The sequence below is a fragment of the Pygocentrus nattereri genome, chromosome 24 (genome assembly GCF_015220715.1).
Source record: "Pygocentrus nattereri isolate fPygNat1 chromosome 24, fPygNat1.pri, whole genome shotgun sequence".
Classification (NCBI taxonomy): Eukaryota; Metazoa; Chordata; class Actinopteri; order Characiformes; family Serrasalmidae; genus Pygocentrus; species Pygocentrus nattereri.
This window is the reverse complement of record NC_051234.1, coordinates 20,514,755-20,539,735: the sequence shown is the minus strand read 5'-3', so window position 1 is coordinate 20,539,735 and position 24,981 is coordinate 20,514,755. Positions and strand designations below refer to the sequence as shown.

General features: G+C 38.0%; 1 protein-coding gene across 1 annotated transcript in view; it reads left to right on the top strand.

Annotated features, from left to right (window-relative positions):
* Positions 1–24,981, top strand: part of cntnap2a (contactin associated protein 2a) — a 655,370-nt gene that overhangs the window by 589,891 nt on the left and 40,498 nt on the right. Inside the window, exons 18-20 of the mRNA XM_017717995.2 lie at positions 1,972–2,208; positions 14,817–15,050; positions 18,400–18,533. Coding sequence (XP_017573484.2) covers positions 1,972–2,208; positions 14,817–15,050; positions 18,400–18,533 — 605 coding nt within the window. The remainder of the gene's footprint in view (positions 1–1,971; positions 2,209–14,816; positions 15,051–18,399; positions 18,534–24,981) is intronic.

The window sequence follows — 24,981 nt, the reverse complement described above, 5'->3', positions numbered from 1 at the left end:
ATAAAGGGAGATAACAAAATATGAGTTCATTTGTTCAGATTTAGTTGTGAGAGCTGAATGACGCTCAGTGTGAGGAAGCAAAGCGTCTTCAGTCTCTTGTTTGGTTAGCGTAGCTGAGAGACTGAGACGCAGTGAAAACAGAGATATCATGCTAGCTAACCAGTTTTGCTGATTTTGTAAACACATGCTATGATGTGCTACTACAAATCCATACAAATTAATGGTAGACATGCTAGAAATAAGGCACCAGGTCATCAACTGCTGAAGTCACTTACATTGGAACATGAATTAGGCTTCATGTTGAGCTAGGCAGCTAAAGTAACTGGACAAGCACATCAGCAAATAAAACAAAGATTTAAGCTTTAAGCTTCGTCCTTGTTGGAGGATTGTTCGTAATAAAGATATGGATAGTGTGGATTTTTACATCTTTAGTAGCATACTTTTGAGTATTAATGTTTGTAGTAGTATACTTTTAACCATTAATATCAGAAGGCATTAACTCACGCTTAGCATTAAAGAGTTATGACATTCGCATGGCAGGGCAGGCTACAACAGGCAGTTTGTGACAAACATGCAGAGATGTACGCAACAGGAAACTGCCCAAGGCCATAAACTGAAGTAGACCTGCGCTTAACCGTTAAAATGTGAGGTTGTCGTTAGAACATGAGGTTTTCGCATCCATATATGGTAAACTATATGTCCGTTGCACCCACTAAACAGGAACATGTACACATTTAGGTTCAGCTTATACGCACACACACACATTCAACTTCAGGGTATAAAAGGAGTCAGAACACATTGGGAGGTCAGAGCTTACTTGGGAGATACATGATGCATGTTCTCTGTTTGTAACCTCTCCAGAATTCTGTAATAAAACTTTGTTTGTTTCACTTCAGTCTGATCTACTCGTCTCATTTGTTTTGCATCAACGAACACGCAGGACTGGTTTCGTCCACAATAGTTCTAAAATGTAATCAGTGTCAAACATGGCTGTAATTGTCATGTTTTCTGTCAGAAGTCACCTCACAACCATCTGCAACAGTTACAGTGAAATGCAGAGCAGCTGAAAGAGTCTTCAGGGTCTGGGGGAATAAAGAGAGGCCTTTAAATGACATTTCATGACTTATTCTTGTGCATAAATTTAAACTTTTTTAGACAAGTGTCTGCAAAATGCCATAAATGTAAACATAAATCTGAATATTTTATTCTATTCTTATACAGATACTGTATTTTGATATTAAATTGAAAAAAAAAACAGAATTAACATTTTTACTGAGTTTCTGACATCAGAACAAACACAAAAATGGCAGAAGCGCAGACTCACTACCAAATGTAAAAGAATGTCAATTAAATATGCAGTTATGTAAATTCATTTGCATAATATAGGAAAACAACAGTAATAACTCTTAAAGGTTAATAAGAGCATCTGCTTTATCTCTCTCCCAGTGTCCCCTCACAGCTCTCTACTCATTTTATTATTTAACGTTACTTTATAATTACTGTGTCTTGGCTGGTCACTTGCAAACATATAAACCCACCTCATTGGTCAGATAATTTTTTTTCCTGAGTAAATGAGCAGCTTCCTATAATGGGAAAAGTGCTTGGACATTATTCGGAGCTGTGCGAGAGTAATTATTTTTACCCACGAGCGGAGCATTAATGTTGTTTGAGTCACTCTCTCATTTCTGTTGAATCTATACTATTGAATTATGCATCTCATCATGTTGAGGTTGCTTCAGCTACAGAGAGAGAGAGATAGCGTTTTTCATTTTAACCTCCAGCGCTTCTCATTTAGGCCTCTTTATGTTGCCTGTTGGATCTTTATTTTAATTGAAGAACAGGGCCATTATCCCAAGCCTCCTACAGTAGCTGTTATATGCAGTAATCGAGAGAATTCTCCTTTTGACCTGGCCAGACATCGATTATTAGTAATGTTCCACTCTGTAATTGTGTTTTCTGTTGAATACGCAGGTGCAGCTGGAGGACAGCGAGGTTTTCTCGGATGTATCCGCTCTCTGAAGATGAATGGCGTGACCCTTGATCTTGAGGAGAGAGCCAAAGTCACCCCGGGAGTTAAACCTGGCTGTTCTGGTCACTGTACCAGTTTCGGAATGTACTGCCGTAATGGAGGGAAGTGTGTGGAGAAATACAACGGCTACTCATGCGACTGCAGCGGCACGGCTTACGACGGACCCTTCTGCACCAAAGGTGAGTTTTCACCTCAGTTTACAGTTACATTTCACACTAACGGGCCCTTAGCATTGAAAACCAAATGATTACAAAAATTCACTAAGACACAGTACATGGCAGCAAATCAGAACAGAGCTCATTTACATATATCAGTCTTAAAGGCACAACAACAAAAACAGCCTGTTTAATTGTAAAGGCAAATCAAATTTATTTGTATAGCGCTTTTTACAACGGATGTTGTCACAAAGCAGCTTTACAGAATTTCGTAAAAGAAAAGTTTCAACAGGACTGTAAGAATGTACAGAAACCCCCCAGTGGGCAAGCCAGGGGCAACAGTTGCAAGGAAAAACTCCCTCAGAACTGAGGAAGAAACCTTGGGAGGAACCAGGCTCACCAGGGGGGACCCATCCTCCTCTGGTCAAACTACCTACACGTGATTATATTACTAATATTAATAGCAGTAATATTGGTATTAGGAATATCTAGGAGTCTATGAGAACATCAGTTCAATGAATTCAATGAGCTGCTCCATGTCTGAACTTAAGCAAAGCACAGCTTATGCAAGTGAATGCAAACTGTCTGCATCATAAAGCAGAACATTTGTGAGGGAACGCATTTTATTTGCAAGAGAAAGTAAAATATTTGCGAGGGAATGCAACGTCATTTACTTTTTTTTTTTTTTACCATCGCTCCTCAGGGGCTCCGTAAGATGTTGACTTACCTCCGTTTCATTAAAGATCTGTGAAAAAATTCAGTTTCAGTAGAGTTTAGACAGACAGCAGAATGCACAGAGCACAAACTGCACTGTTTAAAATGAACATTTAAATTTAGAATTGATTAAAGGAAAACTATTTAGTTTTGTTATATTTTCTTGCTTCTACTTTGCACATTCTTGGTTGAAAAAATATATTGGAGTTTTATGTTTTTTTCATCTTTTTTATTAGCAGGAAAAGTTCATTTTTATTTTTATTCATTTTTATTGTCTTCTATGTTAGCAAATGCAAATGCAAAAAATAAAACCTCAAGCTAAATTTAAAAGCTAATACCTACATAAAAGTTATTTGGTAATGTAGTGATTCATAATCCGAATAATTGATTATTCGTTTCAGTAATTGATCGATTATTTGATTATCAAATTAGTCATTTGTTGCAGCCCTACCCTTCAGTGCCAGAACAAAAAGCTAAATGGCTGGAAGGAACAGTAAGTGTAGATGAATGTGGTATAAAATAAAGAATCTCAGTGAGGCACAGCGTATGCCACAATGTAAATAAAAAATAATAGCATATTTTCCTTTTATACCATGACAGATCTCTGAGTGGAACACCGTATTAACAGTGGGGAAGCCTCAGCGTCCTCTAGGCCTTCAGAAAAAGCCTAATGATTTCTGGGGAATAAAATCTTAAAATTAAGATTTTGAAACGGCCAGTGGAAATTTGTCCAGTCAAATGCTTTTTTCTCTGCAATCTAGGTATGTACAGCCAAGCAGGCCTCCTGTTGGTTAGGACTTCAGGAGCTGTACAAAAGGCATAAAATACCAGATTAAATACCGCCATAATTAGAAATTGACAGAGGAATCAATTAATCATGTTTTGATTTACAACAGGACCAATGTGTAAGAAAAATGTCACTCTAGGCCTTCTGGAAGTTCTAGATGCATCACTCCAGAGAACACGTCTCCACTGCTCTAGAGTCCAGTGGCAGCGCTTTACCCCAGTGCATTCGACGCTTTGCATTGTGCTTGGTGATGTAAGGCTTGAATGCAGTTGCTCGGCCATGGAGCTCTCTACGCTGTTCTTAATCTGAAGGTTACATATAGTTTGGGAGGTCTTTAGCCATCAACTCTGCAGAAAGTTGGCGACTTCAGCGTCCACCAACCCTGCTCTGTCACTTTACGTGACCTACCACTTTATGACTGAGTTGCTGTCGTTCCCAATCGCTTCCACTTTGTTATAACACCACTGACAGTTGACTGTAGAATATTTAGTAGTGAGGAAATTTCATGACTGAACTTGTTGCACAGGTTGCATCCTATCATGGTACCACGCTGGAATTCACAGAGCTCCTGAGAGCGACCCATTCTTTCACTAATGTTTGTAGAAGCAGTCTGCAGGCCTAGGTGCTTGGTTTTATACACCTGTGGCCATGGAAGTGACTGGAACACGTGAATTCAATTATTTGGATGAGTGACTGAATACTTTTGGAAATATGGTGTACGTCAAAGTCTGTTACAGGGCGGGGAGCATGTCCCGCTCTTCCCCTTTCGCCCCTCATTGCTCACTTGCAGCTCCCAGAACATACAGAGAGCCAAAAAAGTCCTAGTTAGTCTGATAAGAGTTATATGGAAAACATTTTATTTGATTATATTCATAAAAATGTCCACATTGATTTTTCAGTCCTCTCACTGACCACTAGTGTACCTGCAGGAGGTTAGCATTCCATTGAAGTTGAATACATGCAACTTCTCAGACTGAGAGGCATGATAAGAGGGACAGAGGGATGTCAGGATGTGAGTGTGTAAGGGTGATATGCCTGATAGGTTGCCCTGCATATCACACTCACTTCCCCTCTATTTGAATATGCTAATAGCAGCGCACACTTAAAAGGCTCTCACTCGCTCTGTGTCAAGCCCTCCATCAGCCTTCATTTAAAAGTGGCAATGTTTAAAAACCAGTTCTCAGGCGTGCAGACCCCCGGTGACCCGACACCTGCATTCTTACATTTCAACTTGAAATTCACACACTCACACACACACACAAGCAGTCTTGTAATTCTGACAAGTTAGAGCACATTTCCATTATATACATACATCCCACCTTGGGAATAACTGTCAATAACGTAATATATTCTCCCACTTATTCCTCTGTCCACTGGGGCCACCAGGGTCTCAGTATTACATCTCCTCTGCATTGTGAGAAAGGGGTTCTGTTCTTACCGACACATCATTTTACCGCTGCAGCTCAGAATGCACTTAGAAATGCTGTATAAAGTGTTGTTTCCAAAACACTGTGTTATATTTCTGACTCATATAATGAAAACCAATTTTCCTTTATTTCTGGTTTTTATTCTGATAATAATACATAAAATAATGTAAATTATTTTACTATAATAAGAGTTTGATGTTGTATGTAAACACTGTTAAAAGTTCAAACTGTACTGTTCAATTCTCTGTCCATATACAGAAACCATGGTATGAAAACAGCCCATTTTGATTTCATTGCTTTTGTGATGTCACAAAAACACATTTATATATTTCAGCCTACAGCAGTTACGCCCTTCCCGTTCACAGTGAGGTTTTCAGTAGTGCCTAGACTGTTTTTCGAATGCGGCACAATACAGAACTTAGTTAATTTACATATGGAAGTAAGTGTGTGTGTGTGTGTGTGTATATATATATATATATATATATATATATATATATATATATATATATATATATGTATATATATATAAGTAGCATAAATTGGAAAATAGTCATGTAAAAATGAATCATATAAGAAAAATATGAGATATTCCTTTAATCTTTAATACAACATTGTGTTATTGTACATAAAATAATTAAAAAATGGTTTATTGCAAGAGATTCCAAACTACAATTTCATTTCCAAAAAGTCAGGATGCTGTGCAGAATGTCAATAAAAATAGGATGCAATGATGTGCAAATCATTTAAACCATACTTTTGAAGGAAAATACTACAAAGACAGAATGTCAAATGTTGAAACTGATCAATTTTATTGTTTTTTGAAAAATAAAAGCGAGTTTTGAATTTGATGGCAACAATATGTTCCAAAAAAGTTGGGATGGGGGCGTGTTTACCACTGTGTTTCATCATTTCTTCTTTTAACAACACTCTGTAAGAGTTTGGGACATGAGGAGACGCTGCTGTAGATTTGAAAGTGAAATGTTTTCCCGTTCTTGCTTGATATGGGATTTCAGCTGCTTAACAGCTCCACTTTCCCCATCAGACTATTTTAAATGACCTTGGGCTCAGAGTAGGCAGTGGTGTTTCTGGGTCCTGTTTATATTTGGTTTCTTCTTTGGGTTTTAGTGTTTTAATTAGCATTTGTGGACGCAGCGACAAACTGTTTTCACATACAGTGTTTTTCAGAAGTGCTTCTGAGCCCATGCAGTGATTTCAACTACAGAATCATGTCTGTTTTTAATGCAGCGCTGCTGAGAGCCCAAAGATCACGGCCAGCCAGTACTGGTTTTTGGCCCTGTCCTTTGCATACAGAGATTTCTCCAGATTCTCTGAATGTTTTAATGTTATTATGTACCATATATGATGAAATTAAGTTTTGAATTGTTGCTCTTTTTTCCTCTTCAGTCTTTCATAGAGTGGTGAACTCCTGCTTTTTTATACCCAATCATATGACTGAATTGTTGCCAATTAACCACCAATTAACAACCACCAAAATGGGCTTATACTTTTTCAAAAAACAATAGAATTTCTCAGCTTCACCATCTGATATGTTCTCTTTGTACTACTTACGATTATATATAGGGTTTTAATGATTTGCAATGCATTTTGTTTTTATTTATATTTGGCACAGCATCCCAACTTTTTTGGAAATGATGTTGTATTTTAAACCCTTAAAATCCCAGGCTCATTACATACCAAGGCTTATGATTCAGTAACTACAGGCACGTCAATGCAAACTGATTGAGCTATTTTCAGGTTACAGAAATGTGTAATAAGTGGTGTGAAATTGCAAGAAAATTGGAAGAATCTAAAAGCATAACACCCCATCACTGTGGAATCACGTATAGTGAGCAGAGGTCAGGTATCAGAATCTAGATGTTCCACTGACAGCTAACCCAGGGATGAGGTCAGTTCTATTCCACTACAGCCAGCTCTGGACATTCAGTTCAAAATTCACGTTCGCCACTGTGGTTTTAAGCAGATTTTGCCATAATGAAATAAACTGGCCTCATGACCTGCCTTGAAATGGAAGGCTTAAATCCACTTTAATCCACATTAAATCCTAAAAGGCCTCTTTTTCTGCATTTTTCTTGCATTTTACTTCTTCCCCTAAAATCTGCTCATAATGTGGTTTTATGCACTAAAAAAAACAATCATCTTTCATTTTACTTGATCTTTTTCGAACTTCATTTAACTTTGAAATTGTGGAACAAACAGTTAAGTCGGAACTTAAATCCTTTGGAACATGGAAATATATCTACATTTTAGAGACTCTTTTTGGATGGGTGGAAGGCTGCAATGATCCATTTACTTCCCAACAGCCAGGAACAGCACAATGTTTAATAATTTTAGCATATCCGCCACTCCAGTAACTGCTACAGAACGTCTGCAGGAACAACACTACAATGACAATGGGCACGACTTTACTGCTGAAACTAGGCTGAATGGGAGACCATGGTTGTGACATCACACCACAATGAATTCAAAACAGGTTTTTTCAGCTTAATTTCCATATGTGAACTCTATGGACTGTGGAGATAATGAAACAATGTCTACATAGTACATTACAGATTTGGGATTTGGAGACCTCCCTGGTGAAAATGTGTAATTGCATGCAATGTGCAGGGCGTTACATAATATGAATTGTGCTTTGGACCCTTCCCCGAGTTGAAAGAAAGTTAAAAGAGAACTCAAAGCTGGGTGAAAGGCATGTTTTCAGGTGATGTGAGAAAATTATCTCCTATTATCATATCTTCATCTGTGTAATAGACATAGTCTGAAAAACTCAACCAGACCCCTCTGACGTTTAAATTATTATTTTAGGCTTCACAGGGTGCAGCACAACATATTTTAGCCTGCTTTTATTCTCTTGACTCTGTAGTGGTTCAACACAGAATGCTTAAAAACCCAGACTGGTTTGTTAACTGGCACAGTTAATTAGCCATACAGGGTGCCCCAGAACCGTTCAGTGGGGTGATGTAATGACGCAGCTATTCACTGAATGGTTCTATGTTTTTGTCAGTATTGTGCCACAGCCTCCTGCTGCACTAGTCAATCCTAAAAACAATCAAATTAAAGTTCAGTTCACTCATACAGACACCAAATAAATTATGGTAGTGCACGATTTTAAATCCACCATTCAATAAATGTCAAAGCTTCAATCTAACACTCCAGTTTCTAAATGTTAAACAGCAGTGATAACCAGGAGCTTAGCTAGCAAGCTGCCAGCTTCTGACTAACAAAAGCATTACTGTCACAGTTTAGATGATAATGACTCAAATCCAAGGAAGCAAAGTCGAGGGACTGGTTTCAGAGGTACAAAAAGCTGAAATGAATACTGTTCTGTGGTGTTTGGAGCTTTACTCTCCTAGCTGATCTAAAGCTTCTCTCTCTTAACTAACTTATCTTAGCTAAAAAGATCCAAACAGTCCAGTACATGGTCGACTTGATTAACTCTTGCTCTGCTATCACAAGTATAGAAGTGAAAAACATAACAGCAAGGGCAAAATGGACCGGTGCTGTAGTGCGAAAGTCAAAATTGAACCTGTTCTGTAGTGTTTTAAGCTATAACTTGCTAGGCCAAGATAACGTGACTGTTCAGTGCCTCCCCCCACAATACACACTCAGTTTCAGCTAACTGATGACTAACTAAAACACCCATTGAAAGGACATAGTTCCACCTGATGGTGGAAAAAGGCTTCACTATCATTACCACTCATAAGACAGCTGAGTAGCATGTCTCCATTATGTAAGTCTCTAGCCAGTCACATATCTATCTTGGCAGCGTTTGCCATGGATATTTTATACTGGTTATGTTTATGAAAGGAGAGAGGTGGTGGCACTGGAAATTACCTGTGAATAAGGGCTAGCCTGATTTATCAAAGAATAGAGGACAAACTCTCCAAAAACGCCACTAGCAAAGTAATCTTTAAGTAATATTAGAGAATTAGCCAGCTAATGTTATACAGTTAAAACTACTTCACAACTACAACCATACTTGCATTACACTAGAAGGGCAACATTAAATTCCACAGCAGTAAATGATCTGTCCCTTTCCAAAAAGCCATCTTCAGCACATTCTCCATCAATCTGAAGAACCATTTCACCATGCAAAGAACCTTTAATCATACAAAGGGCTCTTTCATGAGTGTTCATGGTTCTATATAAAACCATTTTATTTACTAAAGAGCTCTTGAAGGACCATCTATTATAAGAGTGTACCATAGCACATATTTGTAGATACATTCTCTTGCTAGGATATTTTGATAGCCTAAATCAGCTTATCAAAAAAATACTACCAGCATTAAAATGATAAGGCTGAAGTCAGTGTCTTATATAAGTTGTTAGAACTCCGGGTCTCTTCACTTCTACATTTGAATACTTTGACCTTGTGTGATGCCACAGACAGCTGGCAACTGAGTTTGCTGTTCCTATGTCTCCATATTCAGTGATATCTGTCTTCTTCCTTTCACTATATTTCAGAGCTTTGAGCAGCACAGTGTTGCTCAGGTAACCAGCCCATGCCTGTGTATGTGACGTCAATATGTAAAGACGTCTGACATGGTCTGAAGAACCGTAGCAACTCTGACTTTTTAATGAGTATTTCTGACTTTACAGGGAGACATCCAGCGATGCAAGAACACCATATTTTAGTATTTATGATTATTATTAGGGCAGTCGTGGGCTGGAGGTTAGGGAACTGGCCCTGTGACCGGAAGGTTGTGGGTTCGATCCCCAGTGCCGACAGTCCATGACTGAGGTGTCCTTGAGCAAGACACCTAACCCCCAATTGCTCCCCGGACGCCATGCATAGGGCTGCCCACCACTCTGGGCAAGTGTGCTCACTGCCCCCTAGTGTGTGTGTGTGTGTGGTGTTTCACTTCACGGATGGGTTAAATGCAGAGGTGGAATTTCCCCGTTTGTGGGATTAAACAATTATCACTTATTTTTATTTCCCCTCCTCAATCAGTAATACAAATTGTTTCATTTTTACCAAAAAAAATCATGTTATACAGCTTTAAAATAGCTTTTAAGTGTTTTTTTTCCCCATTATATGGGCCTTAACATGCATTAACAGTGCCTTTGTCTGCCTGCTATAGGCAGGAGTGACTGCACATGAAATTTTGCATGTTTATAATCATATGAAGGTTCATTTGGTGAGCTAAGGTGTCAGTTTCGGTTAATTTCCTTCCCAAACACCTGTGTTTACCTGCACACCTGCTCAGCCCCCCCAGGTAATACAGCTATATAAATAGATGCATAAATAGATGGTATAATTGCGCTATAAATCTGTCTCGTCCTTTGTGCAAGAGACCGACAGTTTTGAAAGGCTTTGAAATCACGTATGTTTCCCCGCACGTTCCCTCTGGGTAAATTTACTTCATTATGCTGCTTAATTTCCCATGGTTCTCTTTGTTCCACCCCCCACACAGCACCTCCTGCACTGTTTATGTTTTTAGTGCTCCTGTAAGACACGCATGCATTCACTCTCAGTCCACAGGAGGACCTTTATTCTTCCGCTGTCGTCTGGGGCAGCCATGTGTTTACGGCTTCTCAAGAAGCGTGCTCATGAATTCAGAGCGTTCGCCTCAACTGAAGCGAAGCAAGGCAGTTTCTTATTGGCTTTCGAATGTAGCAGGCTCAACAGGGGTCACAGTAAGCGCATTACATCACAAATTATGCCTGAGTGTGTTCCAGCGGATATGCTTTTTCCTCTCTGAAAGCTGGGAGATGATATTTCATCATTAAAATGCCATTATCTTGCATTTTATTATAACATTAATACAACACCTTCTAGACTGGAATTCGGTTTGTGTGTGCATGAAAGCAGCAATATTCAAATGGAAGGCAAATGTCAACCATTTCTGAAATGAACTAATTTAATAAAAAAATAAAGTAAAATAAATATTAAAAAGTGCACAACACTTAATAACTATATTTATAAATAAGCCCAGGCATATATTTTCCCTGCAGGTGATGCAACAAACTAATTTGCCTCCTGCTGTTTTGAACTGTGGTGCTTTTTGATTGCTTATTACAGACATATTTCACTGTTTTTATTTATTATAGTCCCCTGTGAAAGACAACTGTGAAAAGTAACACCTTAAAGATTTTCCTGTGTTTTTTTACAGCTCCATGAAAACATATTTGACCCCTCATGATTCCTTCTGTTTGTCACACTTAATTGTTTTTAATTTGTCAACAAAATTGTAAACACAAACCTCAATGAATGAGCACTATATGATGATGTCATTTACTCAAGGAAAGTGCATTTAAGACATTGCATGTAAAAACACAAAAGACAGGGTTTCGTTGGTTGTTTTGAGTAGTAAATAAAATTGCTGTAGATATTGTGACCTCTGGTTCCTATCACCACCACTGTAAAGAATTCAGAGTCTATACTAAACATTTCATATCAAACCATTTTATTTACATGTTAGGTAGGAAGGAATGATTTTATTTACAGGGTTGGTGACCACTGTGTTAAATTATCTCAAATAGACTTGATGTTTCTGACCATCTATATATCTCCGGTCTCCACCAATCACCCAGTGCAATGCTAGTCAGCGCAGACATCTGTTAGGTGACATAACGGATCTGGCGGTTGGCGCTTTCCTCCGAGTGCGTTCAGCTGTCCAATGACGTTGCGTGAGCAGCAGATCGGTAAGATGCAGTGGCGCTGCACAGATGTCGGAGCAAGCCTGTGGTAGCCTTTGCCCTTCTAGCACTGGTGGTATTGTGTGACCGGGAGTGGTCTTACTAGTGGGTGGAATTGGATATGACTAAACTGGGGAGAAAGTTGTGGAAAAATACAAAAAAATAGACATTTAACCATTTTATTTTAGTTATTTTAAACGTGGCTTACTATTTATAAAAATAGAACATTTTATTTAGGTGGACCTCATTTATTAGTCTGGCAAATGCTAGTTGTGTTTGCATTTTCAGTGCACTTCATGAACAGCTGCTCTACATATTTGCACATATGCATGTGTAACTTTAATTTTATTTAAATTTTGCACATACTGTACATCTTTTACTTTTACTGTTTTTAAAAGTTATTCTTATATTTTCTTTTTTTTTTTATTCTATTAAGATTATATTTGGTGAATGGAGGAACAGCAAAGTAAGAGTTTCATTGTACAGTGCAACTGCCTGTTCTGCTGTGCACATGACAATAAAACTCTTGAATCTTGAATCTTGAAGTCAAACAACCACCGTATCTCAGACTGAGAAAAGTATAAACCAAATCTAAAAAAAATTCAGCAAAAAGTCCAGAGCCTTTCCGCACCATGACAAAAGCAAACGAATGGACAGAATGTCTTTTGGTGGAAAAAAAATCTCCTTTACACCACACAACATGGGCAAAAAGTGAAGGGAGTAAGGGAGTAAGTAACCAACTAATTCAGTCTGTCTGAGAATATTGCACGAATAAATCGCATTTCAAGTCTGAGAACACAAAACTCATTTGGAGGCTAAACACATACATATTTAAACCAATTGTGCTTTTACTAGTTTTGTTTCTTCAGCAAGTCATCCAGCACTCAGTAGTTACCAAACAACAGCAGCCAACAAGTTGACAGGCTAGACTTGAGTACTGTGTTTTATTTGTTGGCACTTTAAATGATGTAGTTGGTTAAATCTCATGGGCTACGGAAGCTTTTTTGTCACTTGTGTGGTCTGTGAGTTATTAAAGGTTGGGAGCCTCTGCTCTGTGAAGGTCTTCATCAAGAAGTGGATGTTGTACAGAGCGATTTGCAGAAGTTTAAAAAGGCCTCTTGGAATCTAGCAGGAGCTCTAAAGGAGCTGCAGGCCTCCCTGCCAAAAGAAAAGCTGTGAATCTGAATCTAAATGAGTGTTTGTTTCTGGTTTGCACCAGAAGGTGGCAAACAAAAAGCACTTCCAAAAACCTGTCCAAATCTGGTGCTATTTAAGATATGTAAAGCAGCACAAGGGAGCTACAAGGAGAAAGGTTTTACTGCAGGACAGAATGTTTTGGCCTGAGTGCAGAACACTGTGTTTGGCAAAGCCTGAATACAGCGAGTCACTCCCTGCTGTAAAGTGAAATAGAAGCCATATGATTTTATGGAGATGTTTCTCTTCAGCAGGTCGAGGTTCTTTTGGGATGGAGGTGTTAATGTTCAGGCTGAATCCTAGAGAGCACTTACTGCTCCCTTGAGGATCGGATGAAAGGGCATAAAAATGCAGCAAAAGCATTAGTGAGGGGGCCAAACATCCTATAGAGACCAAGAGAGCTAGCTGTAAAATTCAGTAGTCACTTCAGAATTTTTCTTTTTAGCAGAACTGAAAGATTAAAGCCTAATATTTTTACACTGCACTGGCTGAAATTATGATTTTGGCCAATCATATTTCAGAATTTTGGATGAATTGCGTCTGTGACATTCTCTTAAACTGTAATCATAAAAATGTCAAAACTTCATAAATACAGAAGATACAGTGCTGTACAAAACTCAGACGTGAACATCCGTTAACTACAAGTTATTTCTTTTTCAGTGCCAGAAAAAAAACAGAAAACATATTACAATAAAATATATCACATTTTTCAAGGATATTTTTCCATAGCCCCAAAGTTCAACTAAGTTGGTTTAACAATTTTTTTTTTAAATCACTGTTCAACTAATCCTGAACACATTCAGTGATGTTGAGGTCTGGACTCTGGGGTGGTCTACCCCTTGTTCTGAGAACACCAGCAGCTTCTTTGTTTGATGTGTCTATTTCCTTTTCTCAATAAGGGCTTCTTAACAGTTACACATCCTTTCAGACGTGTTGAGTTGTCTTCTTACAGTGGAAGGATGGACAGAAACACCTGTGGATTGTTTCAGATTTGAAGAATGGAGCTTGATTTTCTCACCTCTCTCAAAGATTTAAGTGTTCAGTGCTGTTTAACTGAGGGGACAGTTCTAGTGGTCTTGCAGATGGTTGTCTTGCTGGTAGTTGTTAGGAGTCCCATTTTCTCTGTAGCTTATAATCATTTTTTTTTTAACTTCAGTTTAAGAAACGGTCAATGTTTCATTTGTTTTCATTTGACCTTCCTTTTGCAAGAGGATTATTTTATATCTGATCTCCTCAGAAATGTGAAATAGACAATAAATAAATAAAGGGTGGTCTCTGACTTTTGCACAGTACAGTATTTTTATTTCAGCATGATTTATCAGTTTCCATCCACTCACTTCTAACTGTATTTTCCAAAAGCTAGCAACTTTATTGAAGGTTTAGCTCCACCCACACTCAGTATAAGCATGTAATGTCATGTCTCACTGAAAAGCTTGTTTCCTATAGAATTTAACTAGTGTATCCGAATACATGTATTTCTTTTGTACCAGTGACAAGATTGACAAAAGTGGTGGATGTTGTATGAAATATCACTGGGTAATGCAGTTCATTTTCTCAAAATTGTCTTTTTCTGTACATTTAAAACTGAAAATCTCAGCTTCTAGAAAGCATCAGAATCTTATCAGAAGATGTTAATATACTGCTGACATTCCTGTACTACAATTTGTACTACAACATGATCTGAAAAACAGTTGATTAAACAATAAAATATTGTATTTGTACATATGAATGTCATGTGTGAATTCATTTAAATTAATTATGTTTTTGAATGAATCATTTGAAAGGGGTAAATTCTGTTTTGTGTCATGCATGTGATGCATCTCTTACATAGAAACCCTGTGCATCATTTTCAGACGTTGGTGGTTTTTTTGAAGCCGGAACGCTGGTCAGGTATAACCTGGTGCCAGATGTGGTGGTTGCAGCCTCCAGCCTGGACAGTAAAAGTGTGGTCCAGTCGCTGCCTACAGAAACCAACTTGACCCGAGAGGACTTGGCCTTCAGCTTCAGCACGTCCAGTGCGCCCAGCATCCTCCTCTACATCAGCTCCAGAACACAGGACTATATGGCAGTGGTGCTGCGCCAAAACGGTACAACACTGTTCACTGATAACACACATAAAGAATACTTCAGTGTTTTTCAGCCCAATCACCTAATCAGCCTCAACATTTTCAGTACAATTCCATTAGACAATAATTTAAGCACATTCTTCTCTATATAATAAAACAACAACTTGCTAACAGAACTAATGTGCAGTTTCTGAATTCTGTGAGTAAATGTTTGTACTGTGTGATCATATCATGTGAATTTACCCTCTAATCTATTCCATCTTGATTAATAGATTAATAGATAACAGATCGTATTTATAAGAGAGTGAAACAGGAAGTCATAGATGACTGAGTGAAATATAAGTGGAAACATGCTTCAGTTACATTTTCGGAGATTTTAGGAGACAATTTGGACAATTTTAGGAGAGCCATAATTGTGACACAGGTAGTTCTATTTTACATGTTTGGAGGAAGGTTTTTTTCTTAGACTAAATTAACTTAAGTCATTTTTTTCATACGTTTCTAGTATGAAAATGGTCTAATTAACCACAAAGACATTTTTCACTGCCCATCTTAACCAAGGGTGCCAGTAACTATGTAATTGACTCTAGATGGATGAGACAGACTGAGAAAATATCTTGCCATTTTTTTGTCTTTTTTACTTATTTACTGTTTAGTATTAATCTGCAGTGCTTGTTGTCTTTACAGTGTGATGATAACAGTTGTGGGGATTTTAACCCAGTATGAATCCACAGTGTGTAGTTTTACAGTCTGACTGCAGTAATTCTGGAGTGATTTTGATCCAGAATGAATCTACAATGAATGTAGTTTTTCAGTCTGGCAGTAATAATTGTGTAGCAATTGTAATCCATCATGAATCTCCACTGAGAGTAGTTTTAGAGCCTGAAAGTAAAAATTCAGGAGTCATTTTAATCCAGAATGAATCTGCACTAAGAGTAGTTTTACAGCCTGAATGTAATAACTCTGGAGTGATTTTAATCCAGAACGAATCTGCACTGAGAGTAGTTTTACAGCCTGAATGTAATAACTCTGGAGTGATTTTAATCCAGATCGAATCTGCACTGAGTGTAGTTTCACAGTCTGATAATAATAATTTTGGAGTGATTTTGATCCAGAATGAATCTACAATGAATGTAGTTTTTCATTCTGGCAGTAATAATTGTGTAGCAATTGTAATCCATCATGAATCTGCACTGAGAGTAGTTCTAGAGCCTGAATGTAATCATTCTGGAGTGATTTTAATCCAGTGTGAATCTGCACTGAGAGTGGTTTTATAGCCTGAATATTATCACTCTGGAGTGATTTTAATCCAGAATGAATCTGCACTGAGAGTAGTTTTACAGCCTGAATGTAATCATTCTGGAGTGATTTTAATCCAGTATGAATCTGCATAGTGTATAATTTCACTGCCTGACAGTAATAATTCTACAGTGATTTTAATCCCGTATGAATCTGTAAGGTGTTTGGTTTTGCTGTCCCACAGTTATAATTGTTTAGTGATGTTGTTTCCATATGAATCTGTAGTGCACATAGTTTTAACAGTGCGACATCTCTGGAGTGATTTTTCTTTCTTTTCTTTCTCGCCGTGCTGACCTTAGACTCCTTTCATCACTGTCTTTAGCAAAAATGTTATGGAAAAAAGTTTATTCAAGTTTATTACATTTATTTATGGAAACAATATGTTTACAGAAAAAAATGCATTAATGTATTCTAAAGTACTTTTTAAGTATTGATGAAAAAAGCAGCTGATGTTAAAAAATACAATAAAGAATAAACTGAGAGAACAAATAAACAAAATGGGTGCAAAGTTTTGTAAGGACAGCCATGATAGACTGTGTGGTGAAGAGTCTGTTTGCTCTCCATCATGTGTGGTGATTTGTTTTTTAATTTTCTCTGCCTCAGTGTTTCTTTCTCACCCAAAATGGCTGTGTTGCTTTCGTTTAATGACTTCTCTGTGAGTCTTTCCACAGTTCATTTATTAATTCAGTTTTTATGGCCGAGCCAAAGTGCGGCTTTTAGAAAGCATTGTAATTCAGCCCATACAAACTGAGTAATATTTAATGGCTGCTTTTCAGAGCATCTATCTCCTTCTCTCTCTTCTTCTCTTTCTGTCAAACTCACTCACAAGCTCAAATGCACACAAACACACACATGCACATAAACAAACAAACTAATCTAAATGCTTTCTACTTCATTAGTGATACTTTAAGAAGTTTTGAAGGCGGAAAAGAAGTGCATTTGGAGTGTGGGTCTCGGCCTGACTTGAGCCAGTGTGAATAGAGAATAGAAAGTAGAGAGAAATAAAACTGCTCACTTCTAAACCTACAGAAGTTCTCCTCATTTTGTCATGCTTGTGAGAAGTAATTATCCTGCACCTGACAGAGCAAACAATCACATCCATGCCTATCAGCGTAAAATTTAGTGCTCATTGTAATTGTTGTTTTGTTTCAGTTTGTGAAAAATTCATGGATTGTTAAAAGTTTTAATGGAACTGTTGACGTTATATAAACAAAGCACTTTTATGTTGGACAAGAGGGCTGTAATGCAGCTTTGTTTTATTTATAGAATAATATGTCTGTTTGTCAGTGGTGAACTGTGTCTGTTACAGCTAGGTCTTCAGTTCAGTCCACAGATACGCTCATTTCTGCTACCACCCCCTATGGGATTTCTCATAGTATGGTAGGGCTGTACATGAACATTTTTTGGTCATTATACATTAAACATGGACGTTTGAAACATTAAAAACATATATATGTTTCATTTGAAACTTGTCTCTCTCACTAACGAATATCTAAGCTTGTATGTGTCACTTATATTAAGAGTTTTGCTGTAAAAGCCGCTGCCACTGTTTTCCAGGCCTTACGACTAAATAAACTCTGGTTAGAGTGCAACTTGTATTCAGAGTCAGTGACATATCAGGAACTTCCAAAAGATCTAGAGTGATGTTTTTCTCCCATTGTAAGTTCAGGGAGACCTTGGGAGACCTTGCTTACCTGAGTCTTCCTACATACCATGGAAAAATCAATCCTGATTGGCCAGTATACAATATTGTAATCCTTTCGTTTTCACTCAAAACTGTGAATAAAATAAGAGTATTGTTACTGTAGTTTTGAGTTTAAATACAACAAGGATGATAATTCTATTATGTACAAATGAAACAAAAATGAAAGTATATAGTGTGTTTATTTCACAGAACTGATTTTCCTCTCCCCTCACTCTTTTTTCTCTCTCATCTGTTCTTCTTTCTCTCTCGCTTTGTTTTTGCTCTTCCTCTGTCTTTCTTTCCTTCTGCATCACCCTCTCTCTCTCCTCTTTGTTTTACTCCCTTGCTCTCTCTCTTTCTCTCTGTCTGTCTCTCTCTCTCTTTCAGGTACTCTGCAGTTGCGCTATAACCTTGGTGGATTGCGGGAGCCCTTCACTGTCGATCTGGATCAGCGAAATCTGGCCAATGGTCAGCCACACAGTGTCAATATAACACGCGTAGAGAGAGACATCTATGTCCAGGTAAAAGAAGATATCATTCACTCCCTTTCAGTTCCTCATGTGTTCAGTGAGGAACATGACTCAAATCTGCCTGGGGAAAATGCCAATTCACTTAAATGAGAAAATATGCAAGAACGCAAGAAATAAATCAGCTTACAGTAGAGTTATTTCTTTAGCAGCTGGGTTGAAGTTTGTTAGATAAGCCCTCAGAGGGGCGAGGGATCACGTGAACATAATTGTAAACTTTAGCAGTAGAAATCTTGGTGATCCAGCTCAATTTCCTTTTCAAACTCAAAAAACTGACACACAAAGCTGTTTCTAAGCCACAGCAGTGAAACACTTCCGAATACTCAGTATATCAAAAGTTTAACATTGAATTTGGTAGGCTTGTGATGCTCCGTATCATCACTGTGTAAAGTATCTCACAAAATGGTAACTGTACAGGAAAAACATTGTTTATTTTAGTGTAACTCAATGTAATAACATTTCTTCCCAAGTCCTTTTGGAGCATTGCTGTTGGTCCATTCTCCAAAACCTTTTCACACACTGTACTCAGTACTCAATACTGTACTGTACTTTCAGGCACTGTATTCCTATGATGCAGAAAAAAGGAAGATACATGTTTGTGTTTTTGGAACATGACGATAACAGACCACCTGTTACACATGACTCCTGCTACAATGATGCATGCCTTCATTATTGCACTCTGCATGCTACATATTTCTTTTGTTTTGTTTTATCTGTCTGAGCACCAAAAGTTCACCCAATACAATCAAGTGCACACCAGATACACATAATATCTAGCGCACACCTGATAGTATTGGGTGCTTACCACATAGTATCAAGTGCGCACCTGATAGTATCTGGTGCACATGTGAAAGCATTTGGTGCACACCCAATAGTATCTAGTTCTGACCTAAAATATATATCATGTCCTTGTAGGGACTCTGTAGCAGTAGAATAGAGCTTGTGCACTAAAATTAACAGACATGGCATATTTAAGTGTGTTCTACAGAGAACGTGTTATTTTCACTTAGAAAATCAGTGACATTTGTCATTTGACCAAGGATGTTCAGATATTTGTGTGAAACTATGTAGTCTGCATCACTGAAGACCTCTTTTTCTGCTTTTTTCAACAATTATTTTCTGTGTTTGGCAATAATAAAAGTGGATAAGTGGCATTTTTACTGTTGTTTATGTCATATGCTGAACTCAGGGTTGGGGACACCTTCCTGACTTTGCTAAGATGATTTCCCAGTTGAGGAGGTCTTTTTCTCAGTTTTTAACTAGTTGGCAATTCAGAGATAAAATAAGAAAATCAGCCCTTTAACCACTTGCTGTTGTCCCTACCTAATGGGCTGATTTACAGCTGAAAGGTTATGAAAATCAAAATGAAGTCGGCCTGAAATGCATTTTCAAAACCATATTGCCACTGAATATGAAATTGCAAAGAAGGCACCATTTCCCTTTTTACATATGAATTTTGCAGTCTTTCTAGCGTGGCATTCTCTTTGTTAATCCAATTTCAAATGGCTTATTAGAGAGTGCAGATGCATATAAGGCACATGACATTTTAATTAATGTTTTGACACCATTATTGCATAATCACATGAAGCATAACCATGTATATCACAAAATACATTTTAATTCAAAGCTGCTCATAAAGCATCTAAATCTCTGTAAAAATGAACTGGCAATAGTCAGTCAGATGAATAATAACATGGGAAAACTTAATTTGAATGAATTAGAGCCCAAATTTGCATACCTGAGTAATAAATTTAAGCTCAAACGTAGGAATACTTTACCATTTCATGCCATTACATTACGTTTATTTTAATATTGCTGCTCATATGCTGACATACAGCCAATCAGATTTCATATTTGAACTGTCCATTCATGCTATCCATAGCTTGAATTTTAAAGGCTTATAACTGACTTGCAACAATTTACATTACATTTACAGTGTTTTAAAGATTTTACTTGTGGAAGGCTTTGATTCAATAAAAGCTTGTTTACATTTGCTATGTAACAAATGACTAAAACTACTGTACTTTTCTGGTGCAGCCAGTGCACAAGGACAGTAGCAGAAGAGTTTACATGTACTGGCTTTGTGCCTGGCTGTAATACATTAATACATCTCCTAACATTAATTAATACATCTCCTGAGAGGTTGTATTGATTGGGCAGTGCTTTAGATTTCTACTGCTTCCTAAACAACCACAGCAGTATGGGTGGGAGAAGAAGGTCAAATGTGTGAATTACTAATGGCGAAACAACATTCAAGGTATAGGCTGTGTCCAGCGTGTCTTCCCCCTCCATTCCAAACCGAGATAATGAGCCGTTACAGGGGTTCGATGTCGTCAAATTCACAGTATTCATTTACATTATTGAAATGCCCCATCACCATTTTGGTAGGCAGAACTCATCTAATATCCATTTTTGTACAGGTGGATGAAGATCAGAATCACCATGAAAAAGATGAAACGATATATGGTCTCCAGAAAACACTATGAGGAGAAGATTAGCTTGACTGGCAGCCTGGATCCATATAACTTGCATACCTCTAGAATTCAGAACATTCTAATGCACGAGATTTTACCAAAATGAATAAAAGTGGCAACCAAACTGCCAGACCTCTTAATCAGTACACCAATACAGCAGAATCACATATTGCTGCTGACCAGATCTGACCACCATTCTCTAACAGAGTTCCTCAGAGAGAACCGCCCAAGATGACAGAAGCAGAAAGATAATGTCAAAGAGATGGTGGCTTTGTCATTCTCCACATCTCTCCATCCCTCACTATTTCTCCTTCCTTCTCGTTCTCTTAGTTCTCTTTGGTTCAGGTTAATATCATTGGCATGATTTAAAATGCCAATTAAAAAATTTTTTTTCAATTGTTTTTTTGAATGAGGCACAATGCAGCCAATCAAAATAGAGCTCATTTACATCTATGAGTCCACAAGGCCCAATAACCTAAACAGCTAGTGTTCTGAAAAAAATGAATAAATGAAAACCACAGAGAGCTTGACTTCAGGGGTGAAATGTAAAATACCTTAGTAGGCAGTTGGCTCTTAATTAGACATTTTAAAAATATTTAAATGTAATTTTTCTTTTTGTTATTTAAACTGTTGTATTATTTTATTAAAATTACCCAGCTTGATGCTACTAAACATGATTTTAATGAAATAATGTTATGATTTTACATGTGAGCAAATACTCAAAGCTGTGTTTGCTAGTCATCTTCTGGCTAGCATTTTAAGCTCAGCTCAAAATAACTTAAAATTAAAAAGTTTTGACAGTGTTATTATTGTTTTTACACCAAAAAAATAATCATTTGTTTGAATAAGGTAATGGTTCACTCAAAACAGGGCTTTAATAAGTTCAAGTCGATCCAAAATGTGTTTTCAACTCTGAATCAATTTGATAGAATAAGCCATATATATATATTTTTCTTCCCATAACAAAAATTTTCAATGTTCTTATTTTTATTTTAGTTATTTTTCTGCAGAGAGTGACAATGAGTCCCAGCTCTCACTCCCAGCTCTCTATTTCATTCTTCCCCTGTGTGCAGGGATGTAGCAGTGTGGTGAGATAAGCAGGGTGGCCTTTTCTGCTGTTTTATGTTTTTTTTTTTTAATCCACCCGTTTTTCATCACTCAGACACTCTTCCTCTGAGACAGAGATCCAGCAGGCCAGCCAGTGGAGGCTGTGGCCCCTGGGAGCCTCTCTGACACTCTGGCAAATTGAAACCCAGAGCCATCTTTCACACCCCAGCATCTGTTAGCAGTAGCTTTTCCTCTGCTGTGTATATACACTCACCAGCCACTTTATTAGGTACACCTTGCTAGTGAAAGGTTGGACCCTCTTTTGCCTTTATAACTGCCTTAATTGTTCATGGCATACTTTCAACAAGGTGTTGGAAACGTTCCTCAGAGATTTTGGTTGGTTATTTGAGTTCCTGTTGCCTTTCTATCATCTGGAACCAGTCTGTCCATTCTCCTCTGACCTCTCACATCAACAAGGCCTTTTCGTCCACACAACTGACCGCTCACTGGATATTTTCTCTTTTCAGCAGTTTCTGAAATACTCAGACCAGCCTGTCTGGCACCAACAACCATGTCATGTTCAAAGTCACTTAAATCACCTTTCTTCCCCATTCTGATGCTCGGTCTGCACTTCAGCATGTTATCTTGACCTCCTCTACATGCTTAAATGCTTTGAGTGCACAGGTTAACACAAACCCAACAACCAATGCAATATTTCAGAACATGCGTCCGCTCTTGATAAGTGCAACATTTTCCTCAGTGAAGACGACATGAAAATATATCAGACAAAAATGTACATAATAATGAAAAAAATCTTACTTAAAAAACCCAAGTTGTTAAGCATCCATGCTAAAGTATACTGACATGGCAGGCAAGTTTTTTTCTTTTTTGTCATTTATATCTTACCTCTGATGACGCAGATGATCAGGCAAGGACAGTGCAACCCTTTTTCTTTGGCTGACATTTTATATTTGGGTTTGTAAATGTTTTTTACATTGTCCAAGTATCAGTTCTCACTTTTACAGATGCCCCAGGCACACATTTTGAATTTCTATATCTTTAACTTCAAAGTACGTTCAAAGCATGGGTTCTTGTAAAACATCTCCCAACATTCTTTCAACAGACTTTTTACAATGCTGAAGTCGCTTCTCATTCACCAGCTTCTTGTTTGAATTTTCCCGTTCCACCTTAAATGGTGCCTGAGGTGACAGAATGTAACTGCTGCACCATTTAAGGTATAATGGGGAAACTGGAACAAGAAGCTGGTGAAAGAGAAGCTGACTTTTAGTCACTTTTTAGTGTTTGACAGTTTTAGCTGAGTGCATATAACTGCAAATTCCACTTGTCACCGAATGATCAATGTTGGTCTTAAATCTTTCTCTTTGCTGTTTCATTAGGTACTAGCTAGGAGAGATTATTGTCTGCATAGCTATGGTGACCAGCAGTGTGCGCACCAACCTTCAGGGTTAATGGGTGAATTAGCGGTCACAGGCTACATTAACTCCAGTGTTTAAGAACATTTATTGTTAAAAGTGTGTTAGAACGATCAACAGAGCTTTATGTTACTGCAAAGTAGCATTTCATTTTTACCTAAAAATCTAATTCTGCTATTTAGCTGCAACAGGGCAGTAAAAGAGCTGCATGTTGCTGACCCCTGAACTAGTGGATTGGGCAGTTTGGCATGTGCTCATAAAACCCATTGGATAGTCCAGGCCTGACTGTGGATAAATCAAACAGCAGCGAACTAACAAAAGCAACAGCGAAGTGGCGCTCCAGTTCCCCCAGGAGCCTCCACTGTAACAAGAGTCCACAATCTGTATGAACGAGAGCAAAAGACAACATTCCATCTCTGGATGGAAAGATGCTAAAATAGTTTTGTTTGTGATGATGGCACCTATATAATGTAAAGATTCTATACCTACACGTTCTGTTAAAACAGTTTAAGAACCTTTACTTGAGAGAATTGAAGTATTTGTCCATGCAAACAGCGTCTGGCTCCGTCCTCAGGGTTTTTTTTTTTTGAGATTTCTGCTCTTGAAGGTGATTGGTGGTGAACCCTTTAATAAGAGGATGCATTATTCATTTGGAATAAAGAATTCTCAGGCGGCATCACTGTCTTGTCAGGTCAGGCTGCTATCAAAGCATCTCGGCACAGAGTCTTCATCTCTATGTGAATTCTCGTCGTCTGTAAGTGATGATGAAAGAACTCTAGCGCTCCTGAAAGCATCAAACGGTTCTCCTCTCAAAGAAGCAGTGCAGGATCAGACATGAGAACCCGAGTGTAACTGAGCCCCACGACACTACCGTCTCCACCCCCTCCTTCTCTCTATTTATTTTTCTATCTCTCTATCTCTCTTCTATCTCTCTCTCTCTCTGTGTTTTTACTATTGTTCTGTCTTCCCCTCTGTCTCTTTCTCACTCTCCTCTCATTATATATATCTCTGTCTTTTTTCCATCTGTCTCTATTTGTCTTTCTCTTGCCATCCTTCTCTCTCTTGCCCTGTCTTGCTCACCCTTGCTCCCATGTTTCTCTACTTTTTCTATTTTTCTCTTTTTCTGTCTTTCCCCTTTCCTTCGCTTTTCTATCTCTTTCTCTTCCTCTCTCCTCTTTCTCTCTGTCCTTCTCCCTCCTATCTCCCTCCATTTCTTTACCTCCATCTTTCTCTCTCCCTCTCCCCTTCTCATGCTCTCCCCTCTCTCTCTCTCTCTCTACTTTTTGCTTTCTTTTTCATTCTTTCTTTCCCCTCTCTTGTCTTTGTTTCTTTTTCTATCTTTCTTTCCCCTTTCTTTCTCTCATTCTTTGTCTTTCTCTTTTCTATCACTCTCTGTCTTCCTCTCCCCCTCCCTCTCCCTTTTTCTCTCTCTCTCTGTCCTTCTCCCTCCTATCTCTTTCTCCCTTGCTCTCTCTACTTTCTCTTTAT